Raw genomic sequence first — 12,445 nt, 5'->3', positions numbered from 1 at the left:
TACTGATGAAGTTTCAAAGCAAAGTTTTTCGCTCCAGCAGGAAAACCAAACTGAAGATGAATCAACCGCGCAAATCGTCAATCATGATATTGCTCTGAAGTCTACATCAGAATACCCCAGCACATTAGATGAAGGAAATGACTTGCTCAAGAATGGAGTGCAAGAGACTCGAGGCATTGAACAAAATGGCACTGCAAGCTCAAAACCTGTGGTTCTCTCGAGACAAAACCATGTTAAAGCGAACAGCGCATCAAGCAAGCCCAATAGTAGCAAAAAATTGGATGAGGTCAAAAAGCTTAATAACAAAGAAAAAGCCACACAACTCGCGAGGAGAAGTACGCAGATTGTTTCTAAAGCACTGAACTCCAGCCCGGCAACCAAAAAAAGTAGAAATGAAAAAGGCAATGTCTCGGCTATGAATCCTAGAATCACTCCATTTGTGGAATTGAGGGTGAACGGCGAATTGCCAAAGACACCTCCCGAGGAAGACGGTGACCATATTCAAGAATCGCAAGAAAACGAACATGAGGCTGCGCGGGTCGAAAACAATAGTCGGGCCACGAAAGCTAAAAAAATGGGAACAAAAACTGAGACGTTTTCCGGCACAAAAGACAAAATACACGAACCAAACAAAGCTCATCTTAGATCTGTTCCAGAGGAACAGCCAGAGAACCATCAAGAAAAACAAGGTGCCGATGCTTCGGCTAATGGTGACGAGAAACAACCAAAAAGCAATGCTTTAGTTACTGCTGATCCAAAAGAACAAGAAAATGGCAATGACATTATTCGGAATTCAGACAATATTGTTTCTGGCCTTGATTTCAGCAAAGATAGGCGATTCGAGAAGGACAATGCTGCGAATATAGAAAAGGCCCGTGAAAAAAAGTTGGCTATACTTGAGCCTGAGCGTAAACACGCGACTTCAACAAAGGATACCCAGAACCTTGAATTCAGCAATGACGCATGCAAGGAGACTGGTAAAGACGCCGATAATCAAGATGAAAATGCTACGCTCAACGATAAGGCAAAACCAGCCAATGACACCACCAAATCTGTATCAGCGTCAGAACCACGTCACTCCACAGAGGCTGCCAACCCAACATCTGAACAAATCTCCATAAACGACGTGTCCCACGTAAAGGATGAAGGGCGTGACGAAAGGCCAACTTCTGGAGAAGGGGCTGATCAGCTTCCGTCCAGCAGAACTACCTTAAGTTCGAGGACGAAGAAAATACCATCGGACAAAGATCCAGATAACTCAGTCGCGAAAGCAGCTGTGCCTACGGAAACCTACAAGGATCATCTTGAAGGGCCACCTCAGGTTCAAGCCAGGACAAGCGGATCGACGAAGGTGCACGACGACCTTGTAGAAGCAAGTGATGGTGACCAAGCAACAACGGAGGAAACCAAAACCAAGCAGGCGGATGTCAAACGACAAAGAAGGGCTTCAAGTTCGAATGCAGACAAGGAAAAGCATGTTCAATATAAGGGGAGTAAGCTGTCCAGTAGCACTGCCATGCAACTAGGTAAGTAGGACCTCTCCGGTCGAGTCAACTAAATGCCCCCACTTTGCGCACACACAGTAATGACGGACACCTTTTCTCTGGACACCTAGGCGAGAGAGAAAGCCCGAATTAATTTTTGCTTCTCAAAGGCTGCTTGTTTTGTTCAGAGCGGAAATGCAACTTCCACTGCTTTTGGTCCCACCATCGTCCCCATCTCATCTGCCGCAACTCGAGCAATGAATGTGTTGAATATATTTTTTCATCTCATTTTGCGTAGCTTTTGCATGGCTACGTGGCCTCTACTGCTGCCACATTTCATTTACTGTGGTCACAAGATATTAATTTTTTTTATGCGCGCAAAGTTTGTCAAAAGTGATGAATCCTTATTATATATAAAAATTATCATGCTTATGAGGGTAATGATAAATGTCCGACTCATCAAACTAAAAAGAAAACTACAGAGCGCAGTTTTTTTTACATTGTTCAACATCTTATCATATGCATTCAAATTGTAACGTATATGGGACGCACGTACTACAGAGCTTGCACGAAACGGCTTATGGCTGAAGTTCACGTGTCTGCTTGTAACCACCTCTCCTAAAGCAGCCACCAAAGCACCACCAAAACAACAACCACATTATTTTGTTCCTGTTTACGTCCTCCTACCTTAGCACATACCGTGTGTCCATGCAATACTCGGAAAAAAAAAAAAAACTTCATCGCTCGATCATCGTGGGGTGGCATCAAATCACGTAAACATCATCAGCGTGTCATGGGAAGGCAACCATCCGCGAAGATCGACACGTCGCTGGTGGGCTTTGCTGCGGTCAAGCACGGCTGCTCTTTCTGCATGCGTAACATCCAGAATGGCAAGGCCGCTCGAACACCTCATTCCCGTCGTCGAGCATATGCTTCACAGCGTAGCCGTGAGGCACCATGCTGCACTGCCATGTGCGTCACCTTTTTCCATGGCCCCAATGCATCTTCTGTCTAAGAGTTCTTGTAGTTACGGCCTTGAGTGACTGTTCTACCGTATAAAAAAGAAATGTGTATTTTTGTTGGAAGGTAGGTCTACTCCGTTTTACTTCAATAAGGACTGCAGGCGAGGCATGCCCTCACATTTGACATTGGCCGATTTCGAACGGTGGGACATGGTTAATAATGACGCCGTAATTCGCGGCTATATCATTTCATGGTCCCTTTAACCGCGTGATGCTGTGACTTTGTTGACTGCCCAGTATAGACCAACACGCGCCTCTGACGTCACGCTGCTGCGGTGGCGCTGTCGACGGTACTGCGCATGCGCAGACGCTTCAGTTCACTCGAATTCGGTTTCTGCGCATGCGCAGTGCCCACACCTGGTGTGGGCAAACGCGGGCTTGTTTGTAAACAGCGTGTCGGTCTATACGCCATTCCCATGTATACAAACTCACAGCCCAGCGTGCGATTCCAACAGTCCAGCACTTACGTGTTGGTCGCTTCGAAAATGTGTGGAAATCACGCGCCATGCACACGAATGCTGAAAATAGCACCGACCAGAAGCTCGTTATTGGGACGGTCTTTACTATACAAAAGAGCACCGCAATGTTGCGTCCCCGCAAACTGAGGGAACAAACAATCCCCACAGTAAAACCGTTCCTTGCAACGTTCATGAAACAGCTCATCATTAATTCTCCAGCTGCTTAGCTAAAGGATCGGTTACCGAAAAATTCGTTAAAAGCTTTTTGTTTTTTCTTTTTTCATTTTTGTATGATGACTTATCACATTTTTTTATGTTGAATTACTGAATAGCATAGTATAAGGACCTTGCTCCATCTCCGACTTCGTCATTTCTGTAGCACCTTCCGTGTCCTAGCAATTCCAACATAAACAAGCTCGAAAATCTTGTTGAACCGGAGACACCGGAAGTTTCTTGAGCTTGTTTTTGTAAACAAAGAAAACGGTATATGAGATGGTCAGGAGTGATCGTCTCATATACCGTTTATACCAAAGATGAAGCCCGGGTGGGAGATAGTAAGCTCAGGGATTGGTGCCTGAGCCATTGCAAAGCCTTTGTAGCGCAATCCCTTCCCTCAGACAGACAGAAAATAACCAAGTCGGAGATAGACATATGATGCCAGTAAAACCTTTATGTTATCATACAATAGTTACACGAGCGCTTTTAACTGTCATTAAGCCAACGATCGTTGGCATCTCCCAACTGTCATTAAACTGAACTAAGTTGTCCGGTGGTACACGGTACATAGGCCTAACAATTAACCCCAGTTGAGATGCGCGCCAGGGGGCACAGTTTTAATCGAAATGAAACCAAAACTGATGTCACATTACCTTTTTTATATAAAGTGATGCAAATGAATCACATGCGCATTTTTCAATCATTATAAAGGTTACAAAATGAACTTCTTTTTTTTTTGTTTTTACAGTAAGAAGCGATAATCAAAACGTTTCACACAAATTCATGCAAGAAAGACAACGAAAGTCTTATCGGCACTGACATCACAATGGCCGCCCTCGCCGAGCTTTGGCTTGTGCGACGTGCCATGATGGATCTAGCGGCAGCCCTGGCCACGAATCATACCTGTTCCGACAACATTTGCTGCTAGGATACTTTCTAGATACCTCCCCAATCTTCCGCAATAATAAGTGCCTCGCTGGCGCTGGCCATGGGCACCGATGCGGCGGGCGCCGCCATCTTTAGCTCTATTGGGGCGAATCCCCATCAGTTAACTGAGGCAGGACAGCCCAGTTTAACTCAATGATCGTTAGCGGCTCGATGACAGTTCGCCCCGCCGTGTAACGCCGGTCGATCGCGATTAAGGCACTTGTCATTGGCTTAATGAGTTAAGAGCGCTAGTGTTGCTAGGGTATTACTGTGCGCATTACGCCTATAATAACCCTGCAAAAATAAATAAAAAAGTTCTTGTTGCTAGTGATTTACACAAAGCGCACAAAGCTCCAAAACTAATATATATATATATATATATATATATATATATATATATATATATATATATATATATATATATATATATATATATATATTCCTATTTTATGGTGTTACAGTATTGTTTCATTGTATTGAAGGTTTCCCTTTTTTATTATGCCCTGTACTATGTATTATACGTTCACCCCTGCCGGGGCCCTGAGGGACCTACAGTATTGCTAAATAAATAAATATATATATATATATATATATATATATATATATATATATATTAACAATGTCGCATATTAGTCTTGGCGAGCAGTGGAACGATCCACGTCACTTTATCTTCTAATTTAAGTGTTTTGCATTAGCAGGCGCAAACAAGATCTGCCTAGCTATGTTTGGTCTCGTGAGAGCATGTCAGTAAATAGAGTTTTGAACGTGAAATAGACCCATAAATAACATGTTATTTATAAAATGGATACAGCGACGTATTGCCTTTGCCAGGAAGCGTTTTGTGTATCCTGATATAGCTTCTTCTTTTTTTATCTTTCTACAAGGATTTTTGTATACGAAACGTACAATCTAAAAACGTTTGTCACTTCACTTTGCTATACAGTACAGATGTAGCCAATCACGGCGAACAAGAGAAAAATCCCAGCGAGTGACGAAGCTCCGAATGTGATTAGAGAAATCAAAATGCAAAAAGTGCTTCGTACTTCGCGCGCGCTCGCGCGCGTGTGTGTGTGTGCGTGCGCGCGCGTGTGCGTGCGTGTGTGTGCGCGCGCGCGTGTGTGCGTGTGTGTGCGTGTGTGTGTGTGCGCGTACACGTGCGTGTGCGTGCGTGCGTGTGCGTGTGTGCGCGTGTTTGTGCGCGTGTGTGTGCGCGTGTGTGTTCAGATCGAATCGTATTCCGCGCCGCGTCATTCGCTGAGTTCGTTGTATTGTTTGCCGTGATTGGTTGCCTGTGAGTTCTAGGAAAAAATACACCCAGAAAGTTTTTTTTTTCTTTCTTTTCAGTGTAGGCTGTAGTAATAGCAAGTAGGAAGTGCTTTATTATATTACATTTCGCCTGGGCGGAAGCTTCAGGAGCTTTCACCCAGTCGAAGCACACACTGTTTCAGATCGGCTGAACGAGCTCATCGATCTCTGGATCAAAGATGGCGACCTCCTCCGCCTTGAACACGTGGTCATCGCGGGCCAGGGAGAGCGCCTGCTCAACAAGACCTCCGAGGACAAGCAAGTCCAGGAGTTCCTGAGCCTCGTGCCCGCGTACATGGTGAGGACAATGCTGCCTTATCGTCAGCATTTGTTCGTTTTTATGTGTGGGTATATTGCTCTTGAGTGCACTACTTTTGTCGTTCTTCAGCTTAGTTGTAACTTGTTTCTACTATTCAACTTTTAGCAGCACAACCTTTTGTGTAATGCCCCATGGTAGGACGTACGAGTAATAATAAAAAAATAAATAAATAAATATAACCTTTTAATACTCTGTTTCAACTTACGAAGGGCCGCAGAAAATGGTACGAAAAACCGGAGCCAATCCACAGCTAGAAGAAAGTCACGTTACCCTCGGGTTAGGACGAGTGAACCACGGGACATGAAGTCACGTGGTACGTGTTCAGCGCTCAATTGGCTCAGATGACACCTGGCGTCCGCTACTTTCCATCGCAAGGTAAAACGGATTAAAGTTCTGCCTTAAAATAAATTATTTTAATTAATTCAATATCATAGTTTACACTTAGAATACAATTAGCTTGGTGATTATCCAGCTTGATAATTGTTTTACTGTTTATTGCAATAAAATGAAATCGAGGTCTACAGTTCGTCCTGCACGCTAAACAATTAGTGTGAGTCCACTTTCCTACAGATCACGGAGGCAAACAACAACGGCAAAGAACAGAAGAACAAGGCTTTACAGCTTCACAGGCAGTGCGATGATTCGAACCTGATCAAGAGTCGAGAAAGCGCGAATATATCTGATAAATGCGAAGTGTGAGGGCATAGTAATGAGCAAGTCAAATGTCATGCTCGATGTCCCTGCGCAGATCGCTTCTTTATTTATTTATTTTTATTTTTTCGCTTCATCCTTTTGTGAGCTTCGCCATTTTATGGGATCTGTCGATTTTTTGCCTCGATTGGCTGTCTCTGTGGCCTACAGGTGAGTAAACTCACGGAACTTTTTTTCATGGAGTGTACAGAACAGAGCCTCGGCACATAGTAGCTGTAAAAAAACGGCGTAAAAAAATCACCATAAATTCGCAAAAACACAAAACAAAAAAGTGTTGAAGTATTATAGCAACATTTGTCGAATCTAGATCCTCGGACAAGGAGAAATTAAATAACGGACAAGACGACTTGAGATTTTCTGTCGTCTCGTCCGTTGTTTTATTTCTCCTTGTTTCAAGGTTTAGAATATGACGTTTCCTACCCAGCTCGCCTGCATAGTTTTGCTCCCTGGTGAAGTATGTCTTGATCACGGAAATTGGCACTCGAGACCAACACACGTCATCTATATAAATGTCGGTTCATTTGAAAAAAATTCAGGCATTCTGTCGGGCGCTTTTTTACGAGGAAGCGCTTGGGTGCACAACGATGAATTGGCATGCACTAGGCAAAGCAAGCTTTACGGGAAATACGAACAACAACCATACTGTGATTTTAGACCTTCTATCGACCGCCTTTCCTTCGTGATAATGATGCGGTTTTACAAAAAAAATGCAAGTAAAAAAGGGTTTATGTGTGTGTGGGGGGGGGAGGGCTTTTTGGTTATTTACTCAATATTGTCACGAACGACAAATGGTGAGACGGCGAATTAACTGAAGAAACTAAACATTTAATGGGGCAAACTTGTGCCCAACACAAAATAGAAGAAGGTTAGCGTTTCAGGCGTCGATGTCGGCGAAACAGCAGAATCGAGCGCTGGGGCGACACTGACTCCGGCTCGCCACGCGGAACCCTTTATGTGCACGCGTGGACTTCTGAAATAATTGGCGTAGAAGTTTCGGCGCGTAGAGCATTCGGACCTAGAATAAACAACTATGTTCTCGAATTCACCAAAACGCGACATTTACAGAAATAACAGAAAGGTGCGTTTGCTCCCAGGCATCGAACCTCGAGCCCCTTGCGTAGGAGTTAGGAGTCAAGGAGGATGACCATTCAGCCACGACTGCGCTTGCTTCAAGACGCGCGTGGCAACATCCACTATAGTCATTGGGCGTGGCTTGTTACTCCTTCTCAGTCAATAAGACTGCAGCCTTCACCAACGAGGACGCCGTAAGACAAATTACGAAGCAAGAAGCGGAAATATAGCCACGTCCCGCGCTTCTTAAACAGTCTCTGACTACAAGCATATCGACAGTTTCAAGACTGCCGCGGTAAAAGCAAACATGGAGCCCTATGCTGCACGGCGGGACCGAGCGGGAAAAACGACCGGGATAACGCCGTCTGCTGCTATTGGTCAGCACCACGCCGCTGACCGATTGTGGCAGATGGCGTTGTCCAGGTCCTTCGGCCCCGCCGCGTAGCAGAGGGCGCCTGAAGATCATATATCAACTGGTGCGGGCCGTGATTAGCCCAGTAAAAATGAAGACAGCGAGGAACGCGATAATGTTTAAAACAACATCTGTCGAATCAGTCGGGTGAGTCGCCGCAGCAGTGTCGTCCAATCCGCCGGCTAGGAGTGAAAGCGAATCGGTTACGACGATTCTTCGTAACATGTATTGAGGGACACTAAATCAGTGTGCTCCGAAGCACCAAATAAAATCTTCGTAATTTGTTATTGGAGTGTTTTTTTTATGCTTCCTCTAGGAAGAGTTGACTTCTTTGAGGGCTATACATTATTTTACACACTATTAGACTGAATCAGTCTCTGCCACTTACATGTTTCATTACGTTCTGTTTGAAGCAAAAAGTAAGCAGGATAATTTGCACCTTTCAGAAAGTATTCGCAGCAAGAAGTTTCGGTATCGCCGCTTGGTCGAATTTCTTCACAACCCAAATTGAGGATATTACAACTTACTCTGCTGGTGCAACCGCGTGCAATGCCAAGCTTCTATGCACTATTAAAATTAAAACCTAACCGAGTGGGCAGCACGTGTACTACCCAGAGTGCGGAAAACAAAAGCGTTCTTAGCGAGATTCTCACCGCGAAAAGTCCCTCTTCCTTCACCCCTCCCTCAAAATCAAATCCTCTCGCCTATTTTTTTTTTTTTCTTTTTCATCTTCTGGGCTTAATGAAGTATCACCAACCGCAGGCCAGGGTCGCTAAACTCGTCAAACACGAATTTGAAGGCGAAGTTGACGGAGAGCACCGATTGGCCGATCATGGCGATGACTTCGCGCTTTTTTCGCCGACGTCCAATCGGCGCGCTCAGCAAACTTTCGGCTCAAACTTTGTGTTTCACGAGTTTAGGGCCCCAGCGCGGTGCACAAACTTGGCTCGAGTGCTTCGTCAGCTTTCGGCAAGGGCTCGTGTCCGGTGAGAGAGAACACAGGTCCCAGCCGAGCGCTGACGTACCGTTCATGTTGCATCTGTGCCTCGCGCTGGCCCGACAGCATCTACAGCATGTCGAATAACGCTTTTAAGGCAATTTAGACGGCCCGAAAATATCGGTTTTACAACGTATCGCACTGCGATTTACTGCAGAAGTGCAAGGCGGTGAAAATTTACAGTGGAAAAAATAAAAAATAAACTCATCTTGTTAAAAAAAAAAAAACCGCTATAGGGGCAGTTTACGTTGCCACTTCGCAAATGATGCACGCGAGGTGGGAAGTGCTGCCGACAGGTGGCGTACGCCGTGTCGAGGGGGCGCCCGCCAGTCTTTTGCGGGATCGTCTGCTACCACAGGCCGAATCGGCCGGCATTCCCTCGATGCGGCGTACGCCATCTGTCGGGAGCACTTCTCAATACGCATGCATCGTCTGCGAAGTGGCGGCGTAAATTGCCCATAACAAATTTCTGTTCTTCTTTTTTTTTTTTTTTTTGAACGGTGTAATTTTATTCCTTGATTTTTTCTCTGTAACCTCTCACCGCCTGCTAGCCGCTTTGTAGTAAATCACAATGTGATACGCTGAGAAACCAATCTTTGCGGGCCGTCTTAAGTGCCTTAAAAGTATTAGTTCACGTGCTGTAGAATAATCAACGCCCATGCACTAAAATTTTGACGCCATCAGAGTGAGATCGAGCGCGGACACAGATTGGACACGAGTGGTGTGTCAGCGCTCGGCTAGGCCTCATGTCCGTTCAGCACGACGAAGGAACCTTGGCTTCGGGCTCGGGCTCCATTGCTAAGTTGGCGCACTTCTAGGTTGACGTTCCACGGATGAGGAGAATGCCCTTCACAGGCTTCGACGTTCGTGTTGGTGACGTAGTAAATCTAACGCTGCCGTCTCGTTAACAAGGAAGATGAATAATTAGAAGTGAGGTTCTCAAGATGTGCACCCATGACCGTTTGACGCAGGAGCGCATCCGAAGTGTGCACGAGGCCGTAGTGCGCGGCAACTTGGCGGAGGTGCGTCAAGTGTTGACCAGGAAACGCTTCGCGCTGAGTCGAGACCACCTGGGCGCCAGTCCTCTACACCTAGCCGTGCTGCATGGTCACACCGACGTGCTCAACTACATCGTGGACAAGTTCCCGGAGACCCTGGATGGACCAGACAATGTACGTCAGTGCGTTATATATATATATATATATATATATATATATATATATACACATATATACGAGCGCCAAACCCGGTCCCACTAATGGACTTGGTCGTCTGCGTCGTCGCCCGCTATTGACCCTGACAAGTTTTTTGGCCCTATTTTTTACCGAAAGAGAGCATAAGTTTGTAATTTTACAAGAAAAGACCGGCCTGGGAAATACACCTTTGACGAAAATTTTAGATTGCTATGTGCAGGCGTCGATTTTTACGGTCCATTTTAGACCGAACCTGGTGACTTGGGACACCCTTTATATAGACGCTTTCAGGCAGCTGTGCATGGGCGCCGCCATAACTGACCTTCAGTTTTTGTTCCCTAGTATTCCGTTCGCTCCACTTCATCATTACAACAGCAGGACCGGCTATTGCCATTTTAAGTGTTATTGTGTCCTTCTCCCCAGCATAGGCCCTTCTGGAGACTCGTCAAGGCCCGCTTCAGTGGCTCGGCATCTCGGTAAGACAAGAGAAGGTCGGCTATGGCGGCTCAACCTGGCGCGCGCTGAAAGCGTCTATAAACAGCGGGCTACGGCAGTGCGGCTCATTATAGGGGGTATTCACAAGACGCCATATTGTTGGACGTTGTTCACAACGCATGCTCAGAACTAGCTGCCATTTATTGTCTTCTAAGAACAATGGTTCTGATTATGTAAATGAATGTTGAACGTGCATTGTTGTGCATTCCTCGCAGTCAGTACAGCAAAAGCTATGGATAGCCGTGCGCTCGCGGACCTTTTGCACCGATCAAAGCTGTGCACACGCAGTATTCGCTTCCTCTGAAATGCCAGAAACAGATGTCCTCAAGCATCGTTCTGCGCGTGAGCTGCGAACAACGTCCAACAAAATGGCGTCTTGTGAATACCCCCTCCTATGCAGCCCGGAACGGCGTTACTTAAGAACTAGTTCAGTTTCACAGCTCCCCAGGAAACGTGGGCTCCTCGGCGGTCGCAACGACTAGTGTCGCTGCAGTCGAGTATTGGTTCCGGTTCCTCGAGCCGCTCTGCTGAGTATGCGATGGACGCTCGCTTCGATCTTTTGTTCTGCTTTGTTTGTGCCGAGAGACCCCACTGACTTCAGAAGGTGAGACCAAGCTCTACAAAGAAAAGACAGAAACCTTACTGCAAAGTGTAAAGTTTGTGACGTGCGCATCGAAGACGAAGATGTCATCAAGTATTACCGTTACGTTATCGGCGGTAAAGAGGTGCTTGTTTCTCGTGAGAAGTGGCAGCTTGCACTTGATAACAGCACCGTGTTCGGGGACGTTTTCTGGTATATTTTGGAGAAGCTGGAGGCTCCTCCAAAAGCAGACGACGCACGGGAAGGAGGCGCAATACTCGACTGCAGCGCCGTTGGTTCTTGCGACGTCCACATGCGCCACTTTGTTCCATAGCCTGGAAAAGAGAGCTGCGGAACTGAGTCGGTTCTAGTAACGTTGGCCCGGATGCCACCGAAACATGTTCGCGATGCGGAGGAAGAAGAGGCCCACAAACGAAAGCGAGCCATGGCGGCGCGGTTTCGCCGGGCCAAACTGCAGAGTGGCTGGTGTTTAAATCGGAATGGTAGGAGTCGTCTTTGCACGGTACGAATGTATGATGCGTCAAAAGACACCACGGTTACCGCCACCTTTTTATTTCTAGGGTACGGCAATGAGCTTATTAATTTTCGTTCTCTTTTGCGAGCTTATTTGGATATCGTGTTTCCCACTCTCTGCTTCTAAGAAGACCCTTCAGGTTTTAGAGCGCACTTTGAGCTAAGGTGCCTGGAGCGCGTCTCCGACTGGTGTGTTTAGCGTCCTTTGTCGCCCATACATTCAAAGTGGTACCGAAGTGGCAACAAATGACGTCACAGAAGCCAGAGTGCCATGCTGTTGGATGTCGCGATCCTGGTGGTCGGTCGTGGAAACGCTAACGAGAAACTGCGAGTGGCACAGCCGAACGCGAGTGTCGCTGTCGTTACGGCGTCCCAACTTCTGGCTGCCGAAGCTTCCGAGGACTGCCACCCTGGAGAGCGACTTAAAGCAGAACAGGCATCTGCCACATACACCACAGTTGTTTGGACGCCGCCAGTATCGCGACTTGTGACAGCATGACACTTCTATGACGTCGTCAGGCGGAAATCGAGGGACCACTTTTTTGGACGCGGTAAACACACCAAAGTGTATAGATGTACTCTTATAGCCAACTATACTTCGTTTCACCTTGTGTGCGAGCGAAGGCAAAGCTGGAAGCGCGAGCACGAAAGCTCCGTGCGTTCAGGCTTTGCTCGAGCGCGCGAGCTGGGGAGAAATGCAAAAAGCGCTGGACTCGCGCTT

General features: G+C 46.5%; 1 protein-coding gene across 1 annotated transcript in view; it reads left to right on the top strand.

Moving 5' to 3' along the window:
* The window catches only part of LOC121046138, a 66,315-nt gene that overhangs the window by 33,470 nt on the left and 20,400 nt on the right, over positions 1-12,445 (top strand). The window contains exons 19-20 of the mRNA XM_042294203.1: positions 5,556-5,710; positions 9,894-10,094. Coding sequence (XP_042150137.1) covers positions 5,556-5,710; positions 9,894-10,094 — 356 coding nt within the window. The remainder of the gene's footprint in view (positions 1-5,555; positions 5,711-9,893; positions 10,095-12,445) is intronic.

This window comes from Ixodes scapularis, unplaced genomic scaffold, assembly GCF_016920785.2.
Source record: "Ixodes scapularis isolate PalLabHiFi unplaced genomic scaffold, ASM1692078v2 PGA_scaffold5__190_contigs__length_132052651, whole genome shotgun sequence".
Taxonomy (NCBI): domain Eukaryota; kingdom Metazoa; phylum Arthropoda; class Arachnida; order Ixodida; family Ixodidae; genus Ixodes; species Ixodes scapularis.
Note: the sequence above shows the minus strand (reverse complement) of the source record. Positions and strands in the feature narration are given on the sequence as shown.